General features: G+C 38.6%; 2 protein-coding genes across 3 annotated transcripts; one reads left to right on the forward strand and one right to left on the reverse strand.

The window, feature by feature from the left end:
- Positions 1-96: 96 nt before the first annotated feature.
- On the reverse strand, positions 97-3,387 carry aagab (alpha and gamma adaptin binding protein). Of its 2 annotated transcripts, none has more exons than XM_051383459.1 (10): positions 3,274-3,387; positions 2,327-2,517; positions 2,142-2,238; positions 1,959-2,048; positions 1,779-1,862; positions 1,594-1,679; positions 1,362-1,458; positions 1,101-1,205; positions 922-971; positions 97-652 (listed from the first exon to the last, which is right to left on the reverse strand). In XM_051383459.1, exons 2-10 carry the CDS (start codon positions 2,384-2,386, stop codon positions 575-577), a joined length of 747 nt encoding a protein of 248 aa, XP_051239419.1. In that variant the 5' UTR covers positions 2,387-2,517; positions 3,274-3,387; the 3' UTR covers positions 97-574. The 2 variants fall into 2 exon arrangements, with proteins under 2 accessions (XP_051239419.1, XP_051239418.1); XM_051383458.1 differs by having other exon boundaries at positions 2,844-3,381.
- A 1,508-nt stretch (positions 3,388-4,895) lies between these two features.
- iqch (IQ motif containing H) lies at positions 4,896-26,531 on the forward strand. The gene is given in 13 exon segments (XM_051383528.1): positions 4,896-4,929; positions 6,904-7,424; positions 9,056-9,122; positions 10,026-10,089; positions 19,648-19,826; positions 20,057-20,082; positions 20,084-20,307; positions 23,239-23,254; positions 23,478-23,574; positions 23,577-23,640; positions 24,934-24,979; positions 24,981-25,061; positions 26,357-26,531. Coding segments are annotated over 13 exon segments (1,506 nt in total). The 3' UTR covers positions 26,444-26,531.
- Positions 26,532-27,972: the final 1,441 nt, after the last annotated feature.

The raw sequence follows: 27,972 nt of genomic DNA on the forward strand, positions 1-27,972 counted from the left end.
GTTCCTATTTTTCTTCACAGGAATGAGACAAGCTGTAACCATGTAGTGCAACAGTCTTGTGTTAACAGTAAAAAGGCCACACTGAAAAGCAAAACATTTAAAATCACAAGTCTTTATGTTGATTCGACAGAAGGTAAATCAAATGTCTTACAATTCTAAGGAAAAGGCACATTATGTCACTTGCAAATATATGTGACAACTGTACCTACAGGACATATACATTATCAAAGACCACATAATTTTATTTTGTTTTCCACCTGCATCGCCATTATTTGTTGAGGTACACTCAGGGCTTAAGCATAGCGAGGGACCCAGGGGAGAAGGGTCAGGGCCATCCTTTGGCTCTCTTCTCTCGCCAAACAAGATATCCAACTGATTCTCACTATACACCAGTATTGTGTTCATTTCATTTTAAGAATCAAAAGTTTCTAAACATGACTATGCCTACAGTACCATCTGTAAGCATCTCCACTTTCCAGGTGCAAGAAGCAAGTCAAAGGGCGCTGGATCTTGTGGGAGCCCCAGGAAAGGAGGAGGATCAGGGTTAAAGAGACTGATTCATATGTAACCATTTTTAGCTTTCCTCACCCGACGATAAGCCGTCTATCTCGTCGTCATCGCCACCGATGGCCATCCAAAACGCTTTTGCTACCTAGAAAGAAAATTTTGTGTAAATACTCGAGATTGGGGTTTACATAAACATGTTCACCAAGACAACTCATTGAGCTAGTTGAGGGTTCACACTGAAACATAGCTGGCTAGTTTGAAAATGGTGTGAGATTGTGAAGATACTATTAGACTGTTCAAAACTATCTCTTGGGGGATGATTCCTTTTTTATATAACCAGGACACACTGAATATGAACACGAACAAAGTCAAAGTCTTGGTGTCTTATAATCAGGGGTGAATGCAGATGCTTACCTTCTCTGCATGAACCTTTCTCTGCTCATGAGGTAATGAAGAAGCTTTGTCTGCAGGTTGAAACAAACAATCAGAGCAAGGTTTAAACACACCAAAAAAGCCTGTATGTTTTAAAAAAGGGCCAACATAAGCTGTTTATGCAGACAAAGATGGGCTTTTGCTTTTCCTCTCTCATTTACCTTTCATCTCTTTTAATTTGGTAAAAAGACGTTCAAAGTTATCCACATCTGCATCTCCAGCCGTGAGATTAGCAAGTTCCTGTATGTCCAAATCCGTCATTGCATCTGAAAAAATCCACATGATATTAATAACTTTACATGTAATTCCATATCATCTTCTATCATCAAGATGTCCATGTTTTGAGTGAACATACTGCAGAAAATGTATCAGCAAGATCAAAATCAGTCCTGAACAGATTTTATCAGGAGTTGTTCACTTACCAACTACTGTGTCCCCTTGTGCATCTGTGTTTGTACTACTTTCTGTATGGTTGGCCTCCTCACTAACAAGTGAGCCCTCTACTGGCAAGCTGGAAGACTGACAGAGAAAAGTTGCTAGGGTTAGCATGCCTCCTCCTGACAGATTTAAAATCCCATTTAAATAAAAATAGACTGATATACAGAAAACAATTATACATGTAAAAGAAAATGGTTACACAAAAATGCCACTTACTGGAGGATCTTGACAGTTGTGTGGGTGTGGGTTGTTGTGTCTGGAGGCCACCAAACTACTCATCAGACCAAAGCCCTGATTGTGCCCTATCAGAGATATAACCAATCACATACCATTCACAGACAGAGGTGAATTAAACAGTCAGGAGAAAGTGCAATAGGTCAGCTGTATTGGTGTCAGCTCACCATCCTTCATCTCCACACTGGACCACACATTGGCATTGAGAGCCTGGACAATTCGCTTTACTCCTGTAGATTCTGGAAAGTCATCTAATAAAGGCAACGAATACAGTGCAAATGAGAGTTCAACAATCAGCTAAATGTGGAAAATAAAAATATAAATGTGTGCATTTCTGTAAATCTCACCATCCTCATCTGGCAACTCCTGTGGATTGAGCTCCACCAGCTCAAAGGCATGAGCCAAACACCACTGTTGTGCTTCGTGCCTGGTGACCCCTAGAAAGCAAATTAAATTTCAGATGCCATATGGTACGCTGTAAAATTGTGTTTGGGTATTTTTCTGCTTTCATACAGAGCTGGAGAACTAACCATTTTCACACACTCTGTCACACACCAGAATCAGCACCTCTGGAGCAAGATCTTCCACCACTGATATCCAAGGATGCAGCTTTTCCAAACCATCCTTCTGTCAACACCATGCACACATAATAAACGTTAAACATGTATCACAGGACCCACTGTCGAGATTTTCTAACTAGAATTAAGTCACGTACCACTGTACTGTCAAAATAAGCGATGAAAGCCTGCATGGCCTGGGCAATCTCCGATGACATTTGAAAAGTACTTGGTACAACACATAGCCTGACGTCTGCTGTATAGTATTTGTTATTGATGGTCCACGGATACCAGGCTACTGATTCTTCTCTCTTGATCGGCTCGGGCAAAGTCGTCGGGCTGAGGATCTCTGAGGCAAAAACACATTTGACATAAATCGCACACACAAACAGAGACAGTACGTTAGGCTAAGTTGCTCAGCTTGCTTTCACTGCAGTCGCCGCCTACCTGTAGGAATAATATGTAAGTAACCCCCTTCAGCCTGACCATTGATGTTTTTATAACAGCCCCACAAAAAAATAAACTCTTTGCTGGCTTGTTAGTCTGAGACAAACGGGTTATCAACCTGTATTAGCATCATACAGGCGCTTCCAAGTGTTAATGCTAAGAGTAAGTTAGCTTTCTTTAACGTTAGCCTGTTAGCCAAATCATGCACGTAAGCTTTGCTAAACTTACGTTTAATCAGCTCTTCTTCTTTAAAACCACTGTCGCAGCTTGTGATGAGCACACACGGAATAGCAACCTCTGTGTCTTCTTCGGAAGTTGACATTTTTATAATGTTTGAGACTAGCTTCTCCAGCTGCTGAGTTAGCTTAACGTTACGTTAACCAACTTTGATAACCTTTGAACTCTGACTGAGCGGCTGCGAGGGTCTCTTCCGGTGCAACGTAACTGAAACAGCGCTCACAACTTTCTTTAAATAACGGATTTATATGCGTTACTATTGTATAATTTATTCTCATAATATAACTTATATGTTAAAGGTGATATTTAACATTAAATGAGCTTCTTGTAACTGATGCGTTTTACTGGATTTTGAAAAAGGGAATGCCCTACACCGCCGCCAAAAGTTTAATAATAAATTAATAATGTATGTTTACGTTACCGGTTAAAGTAAAGCAGGCTCATAGTTGGAATTGAATCTGCCAATCGTAACTAAAGTTGTTGTTTTTCACGCAGGCAGACGAGAGTCAACTGTCTGACAGTTCGTACGCGGGGCAAAGAGACACACATATACAAGGCTCTTTTTATGGCATCTTGTTGTCATGGTTACAAGTTGTTAGATTTAGAACTAACGTTACCTAGCTACCGTTAAGTGGTTTGATAACAGTTTCTACGTTAGCTGATATAACGTTAACACTCATTATATTGTGACATTATGTTTGAGTCATATTATTATACCCAATGCTTAAAAAACGAAGACAAGTTGGGAGCAATTTATTTCTTGAGAGAGAATTTATAAAGCTAACGTCCGCTAGTTAACTAACGTTAATCTATTTGGCTTTTGCTAACGTTAGATAAATTAGCTTTTTAGATTAGCATGACGTAACACTGTACATATTGCCAAAGCAAGCGTTTGTTATTAAAAATAATAATAGTAACAATAAAGGAAAACAATATTTACAACAAATTAATTATAATCATTATCTAAGTAAATTATGAGCACAGTGCAGACAATAACTAACGTTAAATGTAACATTTCTCTTTTTTTGTAAGCCTCCAGACAGAATAAACTATCAATATGCAATACTATACTATATGTAATACTAACTAAAAAAATTAAATTATTGCTGGTAGCCGCACATTAGTCCCTCTTACACTCTATGGTGTGGCCTTGGCACTCATGATCGGCCGGTGTTAACTTATCTGTCCGGGATAAGAACATCATTCCCCCAGGCGAAACCAGTGTTTAAGTAACGTACAGAGAGTAGTGTCAAGGTGAGGAGGATGCTTCAAGCAGAATTAACACAGATAATATAAAATATATTTCATACAAATGTAGCTGACAGTTAACTAATATGTTCTTTAATTGTAAATAGATGCAGAAGATTATATTTTCCTTTACTCTCTCACTGTTAGAACTTTGAACAAATATGTTTAGAACTGCATAAACTCAGGTGATTGGTATTGTGAACATAAAAGAGACATTACACAGGAAACCTACCAGTTTCCTAGATGTGTGTCCACAAAGGGGAAACAATAGATTCATATTTATGTTCAGAAATGAATAGTACTTTTTAGTGACAAAGTAATATAGGGTAAAATAATGTATACTGTAGGTAGGCCAGTTAGACTATATTGTATTACAAATTTAAACAGGCAGGACTAGACTAGGTGTAATCTGGCAATAAATGTAGATTACTAAATGTTTGCATGCGTTTGCATAGAAACTGCACTTTGCAGAGAGGTTTGTCTCAGTACTTTCAAAACAATATGGGGTTTGGGACAACAGTATCATGGTAATATTGTTAGAAGTATTGATGCTAGACATAATGTTAAAAGCATACTGTGATTTTCATAAGAAATATATATAAATCACGGTACCTTACTGTGATGTACTGTGGTACTCTAGGGGGGTTTAATGTAAACACTATGACCTTGTAAACGTTACTTGACTCAGGTCTGTCCTTAAGCCTTCTGTGCTATTTATTTATGGAATAGAAGTGATAGTTGTTTTTTTCTCCCATAATTATGTTCTACAATTTGTTGTCAGATTGAGTTGTCTACATGACAATCATGGAGTGGCTGACAGTTCATTCAGGTGTGGCTTTGTAAAAGTGAACACCCAGGAGAACTTGCGAAAATCAGGTTACATCTGGTATTTTGTCTTTCTTAGTTAAGTAGCAGATTTTCTCATCACACAAAAGTCTTACTGCTAGAAAAAGACTATAATCAACTATAATAACAAACAATAATCAGAATAGTATCATGTCCTCGAGTTATTTGCTTCTTGCAGTGAGAAATGAATTCCTGTGTCCTGAGTCTTTGTTGATATTAATTGTAACATACAGCACAAGCCTCAGGAAGAATTTGATTAGGAAGCATTACAAGAGTTTCTGCTACAACTAAGATGAAATGGATATCATTGCTCCTTGTCCCGATACTCCCTTAATCCCCAGAATAGACACTTTATGCTGGAGTGAAGAGTGATGGTACAGGTCTGCATTAATAGATCCTTCAAGTCTCATGCTCAGAGAGACAGTGACATAAAGGTCACTTGGCTTAGTGATGACAGCCAGTACTTATCACAGCAAACAAATTAATCTTTGCAAAGGTCGGCATTAGTTTTAGATATATTTCACACACTTTATTTTCCAATATGTTTTTGGGAATCTATACCTGACATGAGAAATAGCGGCCAAGACTGTCACTCTGATATAGGAGAGATGGAAGTGCTGGCTGCAGAAAGCGGAAAGCAGCAGATTGCAGCACATCAGCATTCTTCTAAAGAAACAAGCGCCTGATTGCTGTGCTATGGGCTAGTGGTTTACAGCTGTCTCAGGACAGAAGTGGGTACCTGGTCCAGCATGCCAATAAGACAGCCGTAGCTTCCCCAACTGCTAACCACTGGCTCTCTGCCTGCTGCCTCCTCCTGCAACTCAGGCCAGCTCTTCTCCACTCCGTACCCATGCCAGCGAATGAGCTTTTGCATTTTAGCAATTTTACAAAAGGTGCCACCTTTTCCCAACCCCATCTGAAACAGATGTGTGCCTTTGAGGGGAGAATCTCCCAGCACCTGGCTACTACCTGTGGTCTGTCAGAGAGCTCAGTGGTCTGAGGAGAACGAAGGAGAGGACATTAGGTGACAAGTCTGGAGGATCAGCAGCACAAACTTTGTGTTTTCTGAGTAATGAGACATTTGAATCTGTTTATAGGCCATTGAATCTACTTTTAATTTAATTATGATAGTGTGTAATGAAAAAAATTAGCAGAATTGAATTGCTCTGAGTTATAGTATTTTATGATTAATCTTTAATCTTTGTGATTAATTACTGCAGGAGACGGTTACAGGACAGTTTACAATTTTGCCAGTGCCAGTTTTTTTGTGGCTCTCCTAAATAGAAATAGACCGATTATTGGCTTTGGGGCTCACACATAGCTCACCAGGTAGAGCTGGCGTCCAGCAGCGGCCATGGGTTTGGCTCTGACCTGTGGCCTTTTGCTACATGTCATCTCAGCCTCCTTTCATGTCACTCCTCAGCTGTCACTATTAATTAAAAGCCATATCTCACACAATGTCTATAGAAGATAATACATTTTGCCAGATTCAGTATCCCAACTTCTTTTGGTTCATACATTAAGGATAAATATTTTGATATATCTATCTCTAAATTATATTGTTGACTGATCCATGTAGGCTTCAATGCATTTTTCTTTTCTGTGTTGTTACCATTTTGTAACTCCAAAATGTAGTCACTGTTTGTGACTTTAGGTCTGATACACCTGAAGTCCAGGTGGCACAAGCAGCTTTAATGTGAGACAGAACTTGGATCCACCTACAAAAGAACAGGCAGAGAAAGCACACCCCTGTGGACCACCAATACACTGCGTGCCTCCACAACCTCTAAGAGCGCGGACCACAGAGGTTTAATGCAAGGTCTTATCTCTAAAAGCCTTTAGGTAAGAAAACTAATAGTTTCAAACAGTTAAATTAAATTTCATTATTTCAATTCCTTTAACTGTATTATTAAAGTCTAGTTTGGTTGCCTCTCACTTGTTTCCCTGTGTCCTGTAGAATATACCTGTAAATACCCCTTTACTTTCATAAAGGGACGGATCAACCCAATGGCGACAGATTTCTGTCACTTCAAGCAGAGCTTTAACTTGTGCTGAAGCAGTGTGGTAGATGCTCTGGAGGACCTGGAAAAGCTGCTCAGCTTTGCTGTTCCTCTAGCCAAAGTGAGCAGGGAACAGCTCATGGAGTTTAGCAATGGTTTTGGTAATGGTTGGAAAAAGGCTCCTCCAGTTATCAGCCTCCTCTCAGTGCTTGAAAACTGGGAGGAGGTATTGGGCCTGGTCTTGTGCCCAGTTCAGCGCTACAAGGGAGAAGGAGGCATTGAGGCAGCTGTCATCCACATCTCCCCCTGCTGGAGGCGCTACTTAGCCCGGACAGCCTACTTGTGCCACTGGCGGCACAAGTGGGCGGCAGGGACCATCACCATCTCATGGTTGTTGCACACTCAGATGCGTTGTGTCAGGAAGGCCCTGCAGGCCCGGCGTTTTAGACAACTGGAGAATTACAGCAGCAGAGCCCAGGTGATGTTGCTTATATCCAATGTGTGCTTTCTCTCTGTTTCTCCTTCTCTCTTACTAAATATTGCTCTCTTATGTTTTCAAAGATTGCTTTGTTTCTCTTTTTTCCCAATTTCTCACAGTAAAAGTCAGACTTTTATTTATGACTTGTAAATTAAATTGAATAAGACATTATACAAATTAAATTATCTGCATTGTCTTTAAATGTCAAATGTTTGCTATTTAAATGTAGCTGTTGACTCTATAGAAAACAAGACAAAAAAAAATAGTTTTTTTCATTTCATCTGGTTACTATAACATTCTGTTTACCATTCAGCATTTTATGGTGGGCTACTCAAAATATGCGTTTGAGTTACATCCTTTTAGAGTCTCCACTACTGAGTAAAGTAGTGTAAAAGTAAGAACAGAAATGGGGGCGCTGCCATGTCAATAAGAAAGCCGGGTCATTAATCATGGTATGTAACTTTAATTAAAATGTGCTGCTTTAGTACTTCTGGTTTGAGATGAACAGAAACACAGAACAGCAGAGGGGAGCAGTGAGACATAGTAGAACAACAGAGAGAAGCGAGATAAACATAAAAGATTAGAGGAGTTGGATGAACAGAGGGGAACAGCGGAAAGAGAGAGTGAGACAGATGAACAAAAAAAACTGCGGCCACATTGGCAGCAAAAGAAGACACATGGAGATTGTGAGGGCTAAAGATCACAGGCAAAAAAGGTAACCAATCCTTTCTAATGATCAGTTACAGTACATGTAAAAGTAGCTAAATGTATAATAAATATTGTAGATTATTTAAATATTTAAATTAAAAAATGTGTTGTGATGATATTTAGTTTTAAAATAATATGGTTTGTAGTAGAGTGGGACATAGCTATTGGTTTGAGTGGGTTATTATAATAAAGTATAAACCATGGCAAAACTAATTTAATTTAATGCAATTAAAATTAACGACATAATTAAATTCTAGATTTTCTTGCTGCCCTTGTCAAGCTTTAAAGACCAACTTCCTACAGAACCTTACAATATTAAGCTCAGGAAATAAAAATGTGCTTCTATTTAGCTCTTCAACAGAGCAATATGACAGCACAATTTTCCTTGATGCATAATTCTCTGTAATTTTCTTTTCCTATTCAGCGTAGATGTCATGTCTGTGCTGTCATCTGGGTTGAACATCTTTAGAAGCACTGACACAGTATTAATTAGTGCCTACAAGTTCATTTAGTTTTAACATCGTTTTGTGTGTATACATGCACTAAATGTATGTTCTCACTCTTTAAACATTCATACCCTGTTAATTAAGCCTGCTAATCTTCCCCTGGCAGTAGCATCATGTACCTTGCTGATTGAATTAATTGTGAGAAGATGTTTCTAAAGTAAACGCTTAATTTAATTAAGGTGGTATTTTATGCTTGGTTTGCTTCTGTTAGCCCAGAGAGATATTGGCTTGATGTGTTCTAGCTATGCAGTGATGTGATGATTTGTGTGTGTGTGCGTGTGTGTGTGTGTGCGTGTGTGTGTGTGTGTGTGTGTGTGTGTGTGTGTGTGTGTGTGTGTGTGTGTGTGTGTGTGTGTGTGTGTGTGTGTGTACGCTCAAGCATTCCCCTGTCTGATCACGCCTTTTCTCTATCCCCAGCATCTGGCAGCCAACTGGAAACACACCCCGTCCTCCAAGAGGACCATTATCCACATCCCTTCATTAGGTAGCTTTCTCTGCCTGCTGCACACACACATACACACACATCTGATCTAGCAGCAGTCATCCCCTGTCTCACCACTCTGCTGCCCCAGTCTGTGGCCCTGGTGGAGGCACTCTGTCTGGTTCAAATGACTCTCTGCAGGAAAGCACTCACAGGATGATGACAGTCCCCATGCCAGGGAACTGAACAATTTAGTCTCAATCGCCATTTAATTTGCAGATTAAGCAAATGAAAAGCCATTATGCAGAATATTTGCAAGAGACACAAAGGTCTTATTTTATTGCTTTGCAAAAAAAGAGAAAACACTCAAAAGAGGAAGAAGCTGCTGTGTTTTTGCACTAGACATAAAGTGCAAGCTATGATCCATTCTTGTTCTAATTTTACCATGGCACTCACATTTAGACTGTAATCAGGCATGTGCATTGTAAATCATTGAGCGATTGTCTAAAATTATTAAGCCTAATTACTAGCAGATGGAATGCTTTATTTGCACTTGGGGTGGCTACAGAGAGTGCTGTGTGAGCAAGGATAATTAGAAAGTTGAACCCCATTGTTGTTAATTAGCATGAATCCAATCATTTAATTACCTTGATTCAGTTGAGGATTCTCTCTCAGGCAGAAATCCAGACAGACATTGAGTAAAATCCTGGAGGTACCACTGGATGTAGCTCAGTGGTGGCTGGACATGGTGCATAGGACTCCCAGCACACAACAGACATTGCACCTGCTAATTATTAAGCTAAATTAATCATCAGATTGCACTACTGTGTGATTAGACTAAACTACCCCACCCACAAGCCTAGCAGTGCGACATCCGAGGATAGTTCTACAGATCTCGAATAAAGCTAATTAGACAAGATATGAATCTGTCTTTGTGTGCACATTTTTGTGACCTTATTTTGACAGGATACTCTCAGCGACGGAAGTTAAGAAGGTTTGTCCTCCTACAGAACATCCAAATAAGCAGACTGTGATATAAGAGGTAGGAGCTTTTCACTGCCCCACCTCCATATATATATATATATATATATATATATATATATATACACACACACAATAACTTTTTATGTCTTCACTGTGAACATGTAATTTGTGAAGTCTTTTTTTAAACATTTTTTGATGAAAATGTTGTGACATCTGGGTGACGACATCTTGCACTATTAGACCAGGCTCCTGAAGTGTGATAGAGCTGCAGACAGAGCTGATATCGGGACAACTCAGGCCTCATACTCCTACTATCCTCACACCTGAGGCTGTACATTATTTCAGGTAAGTTTAAACACATTCAAGTGCAAGTGTAAACTTTAAAGACTGACTTTTCTGCAGAATCTTTAGAATTTACTGTAGAGAAATTGATTGTATTGTACTGTAGAGGTGCTCCAAGCATCTGTAGTTTGTGAATTCTCCTCTAGAGGGTACTAGAGGAGATTGTTACTATACAGTTGTCTTGTAAGAGCTGCACTCTCTGTCAGTGATATTATTTTTCATTCCCTTTTACTACTTCTGAAATTAAACATCTGTGCATTTGGAAGTAAACACACCAGAACTATATTAACTTATACTTAATTAAAGAAAATACGTTTAATGGTTTCCAGCTGGCGCAGTAAATAATTAAATTCAGTATTAGCTGCTTTAATTATCTGTTCATTCCATCTAACTGCAGTACTTTAAAAATTCAAAATTGTTTTGATTAACTTCTTACAATAAAATTAAGGTGTTGTTATATTGTCTTTTTACATCCAGACATTCTATCCATCTTTTTACATCCTTTTGCATTAGATTGAATGTGCAACATGACATGGTCTTCTTCATTTCTTTCTATTGATTTTCCTGCTGTTTTGTTGTTAAACTGTGCCAGACGTGTTGCTGAGATGAATCACTGCTACCCATGGCTGGCAGCACATTCTGCCAGTGACAGAAGGGATAATTCCATGTGGATCAAATAAATACAGATGTGAAGTAATTAGTTATATTCCCAAGGAGCTCATTGCTAGCACACATTAAAGATGTGAAGGATAGGGGAGGCCTCCCACAGGCAGCTTTTATCAATTCAACCTGCTGGAATACAGAAGAGGTCAAACCCCTGCTGGCTATTACAATAATAGATCTGTTGTGTGTACACAGCATAGATTGTATAATAAATAGCGGACGGAGCTTCCGGGTCTGTAAAATGAGGCCAATGCGGAAATACTTTAAACATGTATTCTTTTTAATGGCCACCAGGGGGCAGCTCCATTGGTAGCAATAAGAAGCTTTGTTGTATGTAATGTAATAGAAAATCACCCTACTTCTCAATTGATTTATTACCTCAGTAAGGGTTTATGGTCTCAATCAATCGCTTAATAAGTGTTCCATACAGCACAATATTCATTTAGTAAATTATGGTCCAGTTTAGAGTAAAATAGACAATAAGTCAATCGCCTTGGGATTGTCATTTTCAGTTTCAGGCATCCAGCATAACACACGAAACAAAGATCAAAATTGTCAAACCAGGCAGTGCTGATCAACTATTATTCAAGATTCGGTTGCCTATTTCTTGCTTAAAATCTTTTCAGAAACATTTTAGTGTACTGTTTATCTGAAATACAAGAAAGTGTTTGACCAAGCAAGCTGCCATTGTTTCCTGCTACAGATGAGGTGAAACCAAGCGCTGCCCAACTCGCAGTAGTTGGTAGTCTATTTTGTAGTAGTTAGTAGTCAGTCACTTCTGCTGGTTGCAAAAAAACCAACATGGCGATGGCCATCATGCCAAACCTCGGAACTCCACAAATCAAATCACGGTTGGTTCACATTACTAATTAAGGTCAGGGAACAACCTTTGGAAGACAAACTTATTAATATTTTCCCCCTAGTTTAGTAATAGGTTTCCAGACCCATAACATGTGCCTGTCCACACAACTAAAGTACTGTCTACACATGTGACGTGCATGAGGAACCTGATCAAGGGGAAGCAGACCGATATTGTGGGTGAAATGGCCCATGTGGTTGACCTAGCAGTGGTTGATGAGTGTCAATCCAGTGCCCAGCTCTTGTTGTAGTTGTTCCTTTTTTCCTTTGGTCAATAACTTTAAATAAACAGCCACTCTCAAACTCGTAGGATCCATACACTGCTTCCTCTTCATACATAGTACATCTAATCTTCGGACAGAGAAGTACGTACAAAGCTGAAATACAAAAAGTGTGCAATAATGAATCCAACATTTCTTCCACCATAAAACCTTTTGTACTTCCGCAATACCGGAGTTACACTCAGAGGGATGGGCTATTCTCGAATGGATATAAACTAGTCACATGATCATATGCTGTTATACTTTTACACACTTGATGGTGCCATTACAAAAGGAAACCTTCTGGTTAGAGACACAAAAACATCGTCACTTCAACCGTCTAGCACTGAGGACACCTGCCTTTCTTGTCCTTGGATACAGATAAGGATAAAGATGTTTTTGAGAAAATAAATTCTATGCCCTTTCTTCATAATAAAGTTTTTTTTTTGTTACACTAGACTTCTGCAGAAAGAAGGATATGGCCAAGTAAGATATGGATCTTTGGAAAGAACATCTCTGTTCTTTCACCAAACTAACCACGTCTTATACAGAAAAATCACCTTGTCCTTTTTGTGCCTTGTGTTTTGCTCTGTGGTTTATTATACAATAATGTTTTCTGCGACTCAAATGAAAATAATATATTTTTTTCTAATAAATATAAACACATCTAGAAAATAGAACAGTTATTTAGTTGAATGTAAGTGAAAGTAAAAACCAGACCAAATCCTTGTGTGACTTAGCTCAAGTAACGTGACCCCACCTGATCATTATCATGACCTCGGTATAGGTGTGGCTGAAGATACAGCTGCAGAAACTGGGGCGAAGATTGGTTAGCTGGGAGCTGCTGCGCACTAAGCTGGTTTAAGTCCTATTTTTTAGATCTATCTCAGTTTGTACATGTTAACAATAAATCCTCCGTGCACATCCAAGTTAGTCATGGCATTCCACAAGGTTCTGTGCTTGGACCAATTCTATTCATCTTATATTTTTTTACGCAACATTATGCAGAATCACTCAATTAACTTTCATTGTTATGCAGATGATACCCAATTATATCTATCGATCAAGCCAGATGAAACTAATCAATTAGTTAGATTACGAGTATGCCTTAAGGACATCAAAACCTGTATGACCTGCGATTTTCTGATGTTAAATCTTGGCATTATTTTTCAGGATCAGGTTATGTCATTTAACTCCCACATAAAGCAAACTTCAAGGACTGCCTTTTTTATAACATAACATCAAACAACAAAATCAGAAACATCCTATCACAAGGAGATGTAGAAAAAGTCCATGCATTACTTCTAGACTGGTTTACTACGATTCCTTATTATCCGGCTGTCCCAATAAGTCCGTTAAGACTCGTTAATTAATCCAGAATGCTGGGGCATGTGTAGTGACAGGAACTAGAAAAAGGGATTCGTATGGGAGGCAGACGCCCTCTCCACATTTAAGAGCGGGCTTAAGACGTTCCTCTTTGATAAAGCTTATAGGTCAGGCTCTGGCTCAGGTGAGCACTGAACCATCCCTTAGTTATGTTGACATAGGCCTAGACTGCTGGGGGACTTCCCATGATGCACTGTGCTCTTCTCTCATCCTCTCCCTCTCTAGCTATACACATTCATTTCCCATTAATGCATGCTACTAACTTAATTTCTTCCCCAGAGTTTTTGGGCTTTCTTGTCTAAAGAGATGTGGTGTTAATCACACTGTAGCAGTGGTGAGAGAAAAAGAGAAAGACACACACACAGTGTATATGTGTGTGCGTGTGGGTGTGTAGGGAGTACTGTAAACAGTAGTCCAACCAACTCCAGATCAAGCAAAGATAACCTTAGCAATTTAATATGCCTGTGAATAGTTACTGTCTGTTTAAATGTCACTTATTCCTAGCAATTTATTATGCCCGCTTGTTTCCACTGTGATCTGCATGCACCAATGTCTGAGACAGGTGGGTGGTCTGGTGATTGTAGACAGATTTAGGTGTCCTCAAAAAATGCACAGGATTCTCTTTGGACATGTGTTTTCCTGTCCCTATTCTCAGTTTTTTTCTTTTTCTCAATCTTCTCTATGAATTCAACAGTACCCAGAGGAAAATGTTGCTGCTCACAATAACCACCTCTCCGTCTCATCAGAAATAAATCATCCTCTTATTTGGAGATCACTGATTTCTGACCTTCTTCTCTCAACCCCTCTTAAGGATGTGTTCTAAGAGAGAGTATCCTGAATAGTTTGACAATAATAGCCTTTTTTCACAGCAGTCATTTTGCGTTTAAATAGTAGGATAAACTCAGGTGTTACACTGATACTAATTAAGGTTCCACTACGTTCGGGTCAAACAGAGTTAGTATGCTGCTAATGTGCATGTTGGCACATGGAAAAGCTCTGCAACACTAAATGGAACGAGGCCTTAATTAGAGTTATTGGTAACACCTGTGTTAACCCTACTGTTTTGTGTCAAAATGGTTGCTGTGAAAAACAACTACTGTAGAAACTGAAGAAAATGTTACATTTATAATTTATATAACTTGTAGTTATGTGTAACTATGTAGGTCTTGGCATCATTCACTAGCAGTACAACTCGCCAACAGTTAAATAAATTAAATAAATTAAATCTATTTTACCCATATCAATCAATAAACACTCACTCACTCTTTCTGGTGGACAAGATTTTCTTTTAGTTAAGATATCGTATAATCTAAGTTCCCCATGTTCAATGTAATATATTGTTCGTATCTGTACAGTTTTCTTCGCAATACAGTTCCATCTAGAGTGATGGAGAGCTCTTGATTGGATACGAACAAGTCACAGTCATACACGTGTCATACATTCACATGTCTCTCTCTTGGTTTAGCTTCATGAAACACTGGCCGAGCTCATGATTCAAAACATGGATGTGCAGCACTGACTCAAGATGGGTTTGCATAGTGATCATTTCACAGCATACTGTGATGTATGCACTCTTAGCTGCTATAACAACGCAGGAGTATCATTGTTATCGGACCACTTCTTAAGGCACATTTTATACACTTACTTTTATGTTTTATTGAATTTGTTGAATTTTAGGTTTGTGTTTTTATTTTTTTATTTCCCTTATTACTTCTCCCTAAATTGATGTTTTTTACTATTATGTCTTGTTTTTATGGCTCCCTCCAAAGCACTGGTTTTAGGAAAGTGCAATACAAATAAAGTTTATTGCTATTATTATTACAGTCATACCAATGAGGGATCGGCCATTTAAAGTTAACATGGTAACAACTAGATGCTTAACAGATATCATTACAATAACAGCTAGATATTAAAATGGAGATTGTGCTCCTTGTTGAGATGAGAGAGTTCAAAAAAATGTTAGTTTCACTTCTGTCATTGATGGAACAAAAGCTTAGGTCACATTGGGGTCAGAGATCCCATCATTTAGCCCAGAGTAGGCTGTCTTAATGTCCCAATGCTGGTCCCTGTAGTACAGTATTTTGAGCATCATCCCCAGAGCCACACAACATTAAATCAATACATAAAATATCTGTTTATACACACAGACATTATCCATTCTCTGAGGCGCACACATCAGCTAGTGTCGGTGTGTTGGGAAGAACAAAAGCCTCTCTAATGGTAGTAATGCCCTAGCTCACCTGGCAGTGACAATTAAATCACATTACAGAAATTCTGGTGAAAAGAGCATTTCTCTGTCTCTACATGTGTACATATTTTGTAAAACTATTGTGCAGATTACAGATTAGATTGTCACACGAAACACTTTAATCCCGAAGGTGATGGTGGATGTTTTGATCTGCTGCTCTGGCATTACAACACTAAGCTTTCTGTCTCTGTCTGTCTATAACACTCAGTGGATGGGTCCGGGCCATTTGTAATGAGAACATTTTAGTACAAATGCTGTGTGTAGGGTTGAAACTGTAACATTGTATTTTTCTAGAAATATCCTTTCCTCTATTTCCTCAAAAAATAAATTCAGATTTAATATCAGACCTATTCAAAAACAAATAAAATGAATTTAATCATTGGTAAACCATTCATTTAGTACAGATGCATTCTGTACAGAGCGTCTGAGCCCCTGGCTCTTATTTTTCATATGTTTACAAAGTAGCCTTTGATTTTCTGTCATGTGTTAATTACCGTATTTTGCCATTTAACTGGGAGCTTTGTGTAAACTAATTACTGGCTAATGATTGTGGGCTTGGAGCACAATGATTTTATTTTTTATTTCATTTGAAAGAACAGCAGTCATCTCAAGCTTCTTGTGGCTCACTCTGTTTTGTTCCTATTAGCTCGTTCTTTGATTCATAGTGTATGTGTGGTGCGGGGCTGTAATTGTTGTGGCATTGGGGCTGTTAATTATGGCAGAGAATGGCTGAGCCACAGCCAAGGTCCATAATGGTGGCTGAGGCAGCACAGGAAAGTAAATGGGGTTTGTTTCACCAGCTGGGGTCCCATGGAGAGGGAAGAGTGCCGAGGCCCCCAGTGTAGGCCGACAGCCTCGGGGCTTCTGGGCCATATGGACACAACACTTTAACTGGCCTTTATTCTACACCTTGCTCTTTTAATCAAAGCAAAGCCCACATCCTGTGCTCCTCATTGCATGGTTTTTTGTTTTGACATTGTTTTCTCCTAAAATGTATTAGCCCCCTAAATGTATTACATCGTCCTTCTGCTGTTGTACTTGTGTATCTTGAAGATAGCAATTTGGCTCTATATGCTAAAAAATTACAGAACATTGTTGTTGATTAGATAGAAACATATGAATATTTTATATCAGTGTATCTCCTCGCTTCCCTCTCCTCACAGCAGAAACTGTAGATGGATGTTTAAACATGGTAGAATATTTTGAGAAATAACACTCATTAACGTGGCACTTTGCTGAAAAGAAGTAGGCCTAATTGCAATAGCAATGACAGCTAGTGAATAGGATATATACTCACAACGCTGAATATTTGCAAGCAGTTAAGCAATATATGTTTAAAGCTATGTTTATGAAAAGAGTAGCAATTTAATTCATTATTAATGAAACACAAATTATGAAATGAAGCATTTTAAATATTAATTCAGAATTTACCAGTTCTTCACTAAGATTATTGTTTACCAAAAAAATAACAAATAAGTGATGATTGAAGTGTACATTATGCAAATAGGTTTTACAATTCAGTGGAATGTCTCATACCCTTTATAATCACAGTAAAAGTAGAGGAGGATTAGAGAGTATTCCTAGCGATAGTCTACACAGAGTGTGTGCACATTTTTTTTAATTATTGCTTGTTCTGATGGGCTCAGCATGAAGAGGCCGGACTCACAACAATGCCATGTGGTCTCTCAGAATAATACCAACAATCAGATCCCCTCTGGCTATGCAAAAGAAAGCCTTAAAGGATACAACGTGAAGGAGGAGGAATCACATCTAAACTAAAGGAGCTTCCACAGAGGTCTGAATAGGCCCACAGCCTCCAGCACAATGTTTCAGCCTGCAGAAAGCCCCCAGGCATCTTTTAGCATTTACACAGAGAGAGGTTAAAGACATGTAGATCTGCACCCATGCACTGCCTGAAGGGGGCCACACACACACACACACACACACACACACACACACACACACACTTAAGAGCTCACACAGCTTGCATATGGATCATTAGGCACAAGAGGGTAAAAATTACACCTAATAGCGTCAACAGATGGAGTATTTCTTTTTGTCACACTGTGTACAAACAGATCTTGAGCTACACCTTATTTAGGTTAAGTTTGTCAACGAAATGGGTCATTTGATAATCACTACCACTGAAGAGGTACGGGGACATTTTATACAGATGTTTTCTGTCTAAATATTGTGCAGTCTGTGATTGCATGGAGAACTTTAAATATATAATGTTCTGCCTTAACATAATTAACCTGAATTACCTTAATAAGACATTAGAACATTTTCTGCAGTTCATGTTTAATGGATGCTTGTTTTGTGTTTTCCTTGATTTCAATGAATGTTAGGAGTGCTTTTTGTGAAATCTTTAACCAGAGGAACTTTTGCTGTGCTTGCAGTGATGTTAAATTTAAACAGGGATGAAAATAATGAGAATAAGAGAGTAACAAAATGTTTAATTTAATATTACACATTAAATTAGTCATGGGCTGTAGTAGATTACGGTTCGAAGTTTATTGGGATGGTACTACAGAAAATTAATATTCATATGAAATGTGTGACCACTCAGATTATATCCGTCTATTTCCGAGACTCACTGTAGCTTCTCAGTTGTTTCACTATGTAATGGAGAGATGAAATAGCAATCAAAGAGGCAGGGTAACATCTATTTTATTTATGACCAGATTGCTTGGCTTTATGTGGACACCAAGCAAAGCTTGAATCCTATCACAGGGTACTGTACGCAGTTTAAGTCCAAATAATTTATTGCAAAATACCTCTCTTTCTTTTCCTCCTGTCCTGCTGTTTCTGTGAACTGCATAGGCAAAGTCCTGGGGTGAGCTTGCTCTTCCGTTGAAAATGACAACCGTTCCCTTACACTTTTTGCCGCACCATTGTGTGCTTTATGGTTTGTATAGGGGGAATCACTGTGTAGCATTTGACCTCGCCTCTTACAGTACTTGAATATGATGATGGCTGTTACATGACTGGAATATCAACAGCATAATCTCTAGTCCTGTCTCCAGTGAAGCCAAACAGCATACACTCAAAACAAAGTAACGCTCTGGATAGAACGATGAAGGAACAAAGACATTATTTCTATTCAGAATTTAGTCATCTTTCAGACATACACATATATTTTGTTTTGTATCACCAAATTAAATTCCTGTGTAATGGTCATACACATACATTCTTTCATACAGAACCCTGTATTTAAAACAAGACTCAGCACTTGGATTCTTCATACAGTCAACATAAGCAGAATGTAGTTTTATAATACAATTTATATGGTATAACATGAGAGCTAAAGGTTTAATAAAGTTCTTACTTTAACTATATCACAGCATTGTCAGGAAACGGTGTACACAATTTACACAATTTACTGTTTAAGAGACACCTAAAACAAAAGTTAGAAATTAACAGCGTAATTAAGTGGTGAAACCATTATGGCATTTCCTAGTTACAGAAACAAGAGTGATATTGATCCCAGTCAAGCCCTGATTGATCCCCAGATAGATGGGGTTAGCTTAGGCATTCATCAGCTGCCCAGTTGAGAGAGTTGTTATTGAGGGCAGGTGCTGTCTCTGGCTGTGAGTTAAAGCCATTAGACTCCTGAGGCCTTCTGATAATAGGCTGTCACTCACAGATAGACCCTCCTGCAGTATCCGTCAGACACTCGCACAGAAATTGAAGCAGCCACCAAAGGTCTCAAGGATAACAAGCAGTCACTGGAGTCATCCGGATAACACAAGGGCATTTCCAACAATGTAGTCGACACCTAGAAAGCTTTGATAATGGGACAAAATAAAGTAGCCAGGACTTGTTATTGACTACATAATGTCCTCAGATCTGTCACAAACTCATTTTCAGTAGATAATGTATGGACCTTAACATTCTTTCTGCAGTAGCCTGTACTGCTCAAATATTTAGATGAGATCCCAGAGTGGCTCGCCCATTACGCTCGGCCTGCTAAAACCTCCTGCTATCCCAACTGGGCCTGCTTCCTAAAGACCTTCCTCAGGCAAGGTCAGATACCTATTGTCAGGCACTGAATGCTTTTCACCTGCAAATACAGCCGTTTGGAATATGCGAACAGTTCGTCCTAGTTCCCAGATGTTGTCTGTGTGAACTGACAATTTTAATAATTTTCATGCTACTCTTGGTGGTTGTTAAACAGCTGCTAGGAGAGTTTCAGATACTGGTAACTTTTTGTTGTCTGTACGGCAGCCATATCTCTGCTCTCACTGTGTGTCAAGGTGGTGTGGTGGTGTCCGACCCCCCGGTCAGACAGTGTCACCTGTCTGACAGTAGATCTGCAGCTGGAGCCCTGAGGTGAGGTGACCATCCTGTCCTGTGGAGACCAGCTTCACCGCTCCTGTCAACTGGAAGCTATAGGCTCCACTGTTCTTCAGACCTTTGTACACCCAGAGACCTTGCACTCCATCTGCATGTGTATGAACAAGGCCTGTCTACAGCACCTTATAGTGGGTTATGTCTCCATGGATCTGTAGCAGAAGGTGAGACACAGGCAGGGCAAGAGAAAGCCTTAGCTCATGCTACCACGATAATTATGGTCTGGGCTGTTGCAACATGTGGTGTCAAACGTCTCTATTACCCCATATTGGTGAAAGAGATCAATTTTTAGGTTGGATCAGGGATCCATATGAGCAGATAGGTGCCTCCCTTACTGCTCCCTTGGGATTTGAAAAACAGGCAAGGCAAACAGTGGGCGCAGGGACCAAATGTGTCACAAGGCCATCTAATAAACTGTCAGGTCTTATTGTGTCGATACACTGATTCCACCATTTAAGGTTTGCCCTTTAACCTTATGATGCCGAGAAATTCAGAGGGTCCTATCTTTCAGACAATAGGTCACTCTAAAGTGATTTGGCAGCTTCACAGGGATGCCCTGTCAGTGTTTAACCCCTAGCTGGTTACCTGAAGTGGTCTTCTGAAATTTGTCTCGATATTATAGCGAGGCACCATCGAAGCCTCGTCTCATTTGTCAGGATTAAGTTTTGTTGAAACGGTCTTGATTTATGATATTGGAAATGGACTGGTTTATGATGGTTTAACCTCTGCTCCTAACATGTGGCTACATTGACTGTTTATTGATCCAGAGCTGTAAAATGAAATGCTTTGTTTATAATACGGTCTATAAAATACTAAACCTTCAAAACGGTGGAGAAAGCACTATAGCTACTTTACAGTTTTACAAAAAGGTATGAAAAAAGTGACTTTTATTTTTCTTTCATTAAAAATACATCAGATCACAAAACATCTTCCACAAAAAAAGTCTCTTTTATTTGTTTTTGTTTTTTTCTCTTGTTTTTTGTAGTTTTAATTAGGTTTGCATTCATAATGGATTCTCAGTGTAAAATATGGATTTGGAGCAGACACTAGCTGAGGGCACGATTGCCACTAGAGGGTAGTATCTTATGGATTAGATGTAACCACACAGTGTGAGCAAAGCAGTGTTCAGACAATGCAATATAATATGCAATATAATCTATATACATTCATACATATATTTTTATATATATATAATAAATATATATATGTTATGAATATATTTGTTATATATTATAAATATTAATTTTAAGGTAAAAAGATAACTCACAGTAGTTCTTACATTTCAGGATTTAATATTTTCAAACAAAAACTCAAATCAAAAAATTTGCTATTTCTCAAATTCATCATCGGGATGGAAGCTGCCCTTTAAAAAAAAAAAAAAACAGTTTAGAATGATATAATGACAGCTATAAAATTAATTTTCAGTTTCAATGTTGACCCAAAATTGAATGGGATTCACTGACAGCATAATTAAGAACAGACTATAAACAGCATGTGCTTCAATAGAGGCAGGAACATTAAAGACAGATTCTTAACCATCTCCCCACACACAGAGCTCAGACAGAGGGCAAACGTGTCTGGATTTAAACATCAATTTAGATTCAAACCTGTTGCTAAAAGCTGCCTACTTTATTTGATGGGAAGAAGTGGGTCACATATGTTTGCCCTTGCAGTCTTTCCACACATTGTGGAACGGTGGGGCCCCAGCTGCAGCATCAGGGTTTTTAATGAAAATGCAAGGCAATAGAAAACAGGTACAATCCAGGCTTACATTTCCCACGGCTTTGTTAAGAACGACAATGAAACATTGGAGTATGATTTTTAGTGAGTCGAGTGAATGGCGCGGTGGAGTGTGTCCATCACTCAGACCCAGGTACCAACCGGATGCATAGAGACTAGCATCAGTGGTACTCTGACAGTGAAGTGGGCAGCGCATAGTCGCTAAACATGAATGTACACAAGTTGCAGTTGTTTAGATCGTTCTGATGTGTGCTGTTTATAACACTTTTAAAGCTTAGTCAAAATGTAGAAATTACATTAATATTGCTGTAAAATGTTAAATTGCACCTTGCCTGTATTTTTATCATTGAAACGATCATTATAAAAAAATGTTTGTAATGTATACATTTACTTATGCTATTACAATTCATTAACAATGTTTTAGGCATTGGAAAACAGCTACAGATTACCAGCTACAACAGTGTAGTTCAAACCATTACTCCTGGTTTATAAATCAGATCACACGTTGTCTAAAATTATTCTAAAGAAAATATTTTTTGTCACTATAATATTTTAATACATTATTTCAGGTATTTCATCAACTCCTGGTCTTTTGAAGTTTTATATTACAGCCCCTTTAAAATTCGTTCAGTATGTTTTGATCTATTGAGCTGTTAATCAATTATTCGTCTGACAAAAAACTAACAACAATTGACAATTGATTAATCATTTTGATTATTTTTCAAATATAAGTGCCAAACTTTCTCTGATTTCTCAAATGTGAAGATTTCTCAGATTTTCTTAGTCTTATATCACTTTAAATTAATATTTAGCTTTTATCTTTGGGTTTGATGTGCAGTTTTGACATTTTGTTGAAAACAATGATTAGTCAAGAAATTAATTGCTAATGAAAGTAACAGTTAGTTGCAGCCCTAGCCTATGGCCTACCTTCAAGAAAATATATGTGAATTGAATAAAAAATAAAATAGCCTATACGAAATGTGTTAGTGGAGATAAAGTGCTCAGGTTACAGAGACTGCGGGGTTCAGACAGGCAGCGATTTGCATTCACTGGCAGGAGCGTTTACTTTGACAAATAGGAACAGCAAAAGGAGGCAGTCGACTGCCACTTAGTTATTAACAACTCCTTCACTGGTGATTTATTTGCCACTTTTGAAGAGAGGGCATAGCTGTTAGGTTATTATTGGGAAAATTAGCTCTGTTTAAGCAGAAGGCTATGACCATACCTGACCCCTTAATATACTTATAATGATGCCATTTACCATACATATCTGAACTTAGCTTCTCATCAGACCTGAGCCAAACAAACTAGCCCAGGGCAGACTGAATCCAAATGTGTAGGGAAGGATCTACTTTGTGCACGTGTCATTCCACAACTGAATTACCTAAATCTGTCGAGCATACACCATTAACCGTGTTTTTCCTTTCCCCTGCCTCTCAACTTGGATAACATTGTAAGGATTAAAAGGTACTGACCCTTCCTTTTATAAGGACTGGTGGGTGAAATACTTTGATGTTCCATTTTTGTGATTAATTTGGAATTAATAAGTGTATAGTGTCTGTTTTTCTCTGCTGTGACACAGAGTTCATGATGTCTTATTTGCAGGTGTGGGCTATTGATCTGGACCTCACATACAGTGACCAGCTGGCCATGACCCAGATGCTTCTGATGATGACTGGAGGAACGCAGGCTGTTCAGAAGTGCCAGTGCCAATCGGAGAGAAATGCTGTGAACACCAGATTGCAGCCAAAGTACCTTTTTACATTTGCCCATAATAACAGTTTTTATAATGTTCATTTTTTCTTAAACACGAGGAGGCTGATTTTTTATGCTGTATTTGTAGCTGTATATTTTACCATGTTTGTATCTCTTTGTTGTTGAGGAAAAAAATTAACAACAAAGAGACCACCAGTCCTAATGCAAGCTGAGACTTTAGAGCATAATATTATACCACTACAGTAATCACACAGATAGACCAATGTTTTGCTCTTCATTTTTGTTAAATACAACTAAATACTGTAATTACGCACTGAGCTCAATTGGTGTTTAGGTGCTGAATTCATTATCATTTTGATAGATGAGCCTAAATAATCAACACATTAATAATTCATACCATTTTCATTATGCATGTGTATGCATGCTTGAACACCTCATCAACCTGGTGCCAGGCCTTAAACAATAGAGTTCTTTTATTAGCAGTATGCCTGAGTTTACGCTTGTTAATCTGCGACTTGTATTATTTTATCAAACATTCATTTAGTTGGTGGCCTGGTGCTTCAGTACAGCAGTTGAGCCACCGCAGTGGGTAATGGTTTTAGCAGTGGCCATCATTAGGGGCCTGCATATTATAAACACAATTAAATCCCTGTTGGACAATTTTATTGTTGTGGGAGGGTCCTGGGTTTGACAACTGCAAACACACAGCCATCACAGCGAGTTATGGGCTATCTCCTGAGCTCACAGGGGCTTAGGCCTGCTCTTTTTGTCTCCCAACGGCGCCTGAGAACCAGGAACATTTTTATCCTCTTGAGCCCTGCCACTTTTAAGTAATCAACCTCTCTAGTGTTACTTATGACAGTCACATGCTCAGTACCCCTCTATTATGGCCATATGTATTGTGCGTTGAGTGGTCCTTTTGTGCAGTCAATAGTGCTTTTGTCTCAAATTGAATGCAAAGATTCTCAGTCCCAAAACTGTAGTTTCTTTGATTGGCATCATACAATTAAGCTCATCTTGTATTTGGCATGTCTTCTGAACATTAATTGTTCCTCCCCGCAGTTAATTAAGAAAGGCCCAACAGTTTACCACATGTGCCCCACACTCATCATGTTTACTAATCACACACACTCCCTAAACTCAACAGTGACCCTAAGGACATGTGTATGGGGTTCAGCCATCTCTACCCATTTTACACACACCACCACCTATTATGCTTTAGCCCCGGATAGACTAGAGCATAACACGATTGTGTCTTGTTTTAGATTAATAGAAAGACGAATGCAAACAATCATACACTTTCTCTTTCTTGCTTTTATTTTTTACAACCTCCTGAGGTTCATTATTATGCAGTCATTGGGAACCACTTGTTTTAGTCTAAACCTTTCCGTGTTATACTATAATGCGTTCTTGATGATGTGCAAGGCTCATGGCGTAGGATTTGACCTGGAGGTAAAAACAGTTGTTTTTGCAACTTAATATGTGGTTGATTTAAAGCAGAACTTCACATATTTTAACACATCAATGTATGGTTACAGGTCTTTGGGAAAGATGGGGGAGCTGGACAAAATCTGGTAAATTACCTCAAGTGATGTCACTTGAGTCAGCGTCAACTGAGCTGAGGACTATATGTTTGAACATTTTCTTTAAATCTGGGGCATGTGTAGTTAGAAAGAGTTGAGCTTACCTGCCAGACCTCAGTAGCACACTCCTCATCTTTGCTTGAGGCTAGTGGCTCGAGGCTACATTAACCGCTACTAGCATAACACAGGGGGGCCTTCCTCAGTCTGCGTTCTTGTCTGTTCTTAATTCCTGGAAGTTCTCAACATGCCCATTTTACTGAGGATGCATCGGTTGTTAACTTGTATGAACTTGCCAGCTTACAAGCGAGCAGAGGAAAGGTGTGTTTCTGTGTGTTATTTTAACACAAAATTAAATTCTGAGAACATTTAAAGCGAGAACTCAACAGCGTAGATTGAGAATTATTATGAGAATTGATGGCAAATCAAAAATGTGCTGCAACGTTTTTGAAGTTGAGAATCTTCACAAGCCCTAGCAGGGGGTGGCGAACTAGCTAGCCAAAGTCACACTGACCGACCGAATGGTCAGGTTGCATTGTGGGTAATGTTAGCACCATGTTTTAACAAGAGCATTGTTTTTGATATATATTTTTTGACTGTACATCAAGAGCCCGACAAGTGCAGAGCTGAATCAATGGATTTTAATCTTCACTATGTGATAATGGAGCTCTTCTTCTGACAGAAATCACAGAGCAGAAGCACTGGTTCAGCGATTGATGTTGTTGTCTTATGCGTCAAATTCACATACATGCAGTATTAATGAAATTTAGGGTCCGCTGCCTGGAGAAAGCATATATTTGGTTTGCTTTACTTCTTTGTTCAAATAGACAAGCACATGGAAAAACTGTAGAGGATTAGGTGGAAGAAAGTCTTCTGCAGACTAAGAGAAAGGCAATTCTTTTAGAGGATTAAGATGCCACCTCTGGCTTTGTAAATGTTGTTACAAACTTAAGCAGAGGGTTATTTAACATATTTATCACTCAGATCCTTTAGCTTACACAGTGCTGTAACAGTTAAATCAAGCTGTGCTCAGCCCCCTAAAGACTGAAGATGTCGCCTGCTGAAAGTTTCATTTAACCACCGCTGTCAGATGAACAAGGTGATTGTTTCTTAGCTGGCAACATGGGGAACATTAGTAAACTCGTTTGTTTGGGCTGACGTCAATAGGCCAGTCTCAGAGGATCTCCAGGGAGCTCCAGTGACCTTTGCTCTGAATCTGTCAGTCATTCATCAGGAAATATCACCCCCCCCTAAAACGCGAGGAGAAACAAATGTTCAGGTAACATGTTAATTACTTAACGATCTCTCCTCATCTATATAATGAAACTTGCATTTTCAGTGAAGCGCCGGTCGTGTGGAATGCTTTTGCTGAAAGGGGAGTAATTTAATTTCCCTTCTTTCATCTTTTCTTTTTTGGAGGAGCTGATCAAGGACAGATTGCGGATGACTGTTCAGAACAAGATGCAAGCAGTGGAGGCATAAACCTGCTGCTTAAACAGCTGCTTCACTGACAAACTTGCCTTACTCTCGCCAAGTTAAGTCATAATATCTTTGGCAGCTCAAATTACTCTGTGAATACATGAACAAATGAATCAGTATTGATCAGACATAGATAGCCAAATAAATTCTAGAAAAAACATTGTCAGAATCTGTCATGAGCCGCTATACTGAATGGTTTAGTGATCTGTTTTAACTGCTTGAATATAATTAAATATTGGAAAATTATGGCTATTAAAGGCATACAGTAAAATATGCACAAAGTAATTCCATTGGAGAATTAGAGGGCTTCATTCATGAATTATTCATGTATTCACATTGTATAAAGCAGCTTTGTTTTGTGTTGGAATCTGAATATTATTTGTGCTTGTAGTGTGACATAAAATGAATATGTGGTGTATTCAGTATTTTACTGTGTGCCCAAATGTATACAACATAGATGAGTATGAGTGTACTGTGTATTGTGTAGTGTTATTGTTAAGAGAACCTCTGTTAACCTGTGGCCACACATTACTTTGGCTGCTGGATGAGAAAGTAATTAGTGCTGGCTGTAATTTCACTGTCAAAGGCAATATTATTTCTTTATCATGAAGTAGTGAAGTTATCAAATAGCTTTTCAGAAATACGGTATTTTGTTGTTGAAAATGCACAAAAGGATATGCTTACTTATTCCAGTGTTTTAGGCTATTTATTACAACATGGTGTTTTTTATTTCACTTCTTCTGCAGCTCAACTTCTAGTTTGTTTTTTTCTGGTTAATAATAATTGTTATGTGTCACCTTTACAGTGTGCTCGGATTGTATAAGTCTGGGGAAAATGTATAGATGCTGTGTTAAATTCACAAACAATCTGCTGTACAGTTACTTTTAAATGATCTACATATTCTGTCAATTTGTGCTAATCACCCACACAAACCACCCAGATTTCTCTACATACAATATGTACATCCAGTGTGTATACAGTGTTTATATGTTCTAATAATATTATGTGTATACATTCTAGCTTGACTTAACTTTTACACTTTTAGTGGCCCATATTCAGTATTAAATCTGGCTGATATGGAGAACTTGTTGTGGTTTGTAGGCTGCTGTCCATGGTGCTGATCTATAACAGACCAATGAACTGTTGATTGAAAATATTTGAACAGATGCTGCAGTGTCTTTGAGAGCACATAGTCTGCACTTGAAGGAGGATGCTGGTCCTGTTCATATGGTCAGGAGCTCACAAAAACACTTTTTTACCACTGTCATTAGTGATGGTAAAAGTTGAAGAGGGGTTTTTCGTAG

This window comes from Dicentrarchus labrax, unplaced genomic scaffold, assembly GCF_905237075.1.
Source record: "Dicentrarchus labrax unplaced genomic scaffold, dlabrax2021, whole genome shotgun sequence".
In the NCBI taxonomy this organism is placed as follows: domain Eukaryota; kingdom Metazoa; phylum Chordata; class Actinopteri; family Moronidae; genus Dicentrarchus; species Dicentrarchus labrax.

What these genes read in the sequence shown, in the direction of transcription:
- aagab (XM_051383458.1), bottom strand. Translation starts at nt 2,937, where the DNA reads ATGTCAACTTCCGAAGAAGACACAGAGGTTGCTATTCCGTGTGTGCTC. An exon ending in CTTATTTTGACAGTACAGTG is followed by an intron (nt 2,239 to 2,326) that starts GTACGTGACTTA and finishes TGGTGTTGACAG; the next exon opens with AAGGATGGTTTGGAAAAGCT. An exon ending in ACAACTGTCAAGATCCTCCA is followed by an intron (nt 1,459 to 1,593) that starts GTAAGTGGCATT and finishes TTTCTCTGTCAG; the next exon opens with TCTTCCAGCTTGCCAGTAGA.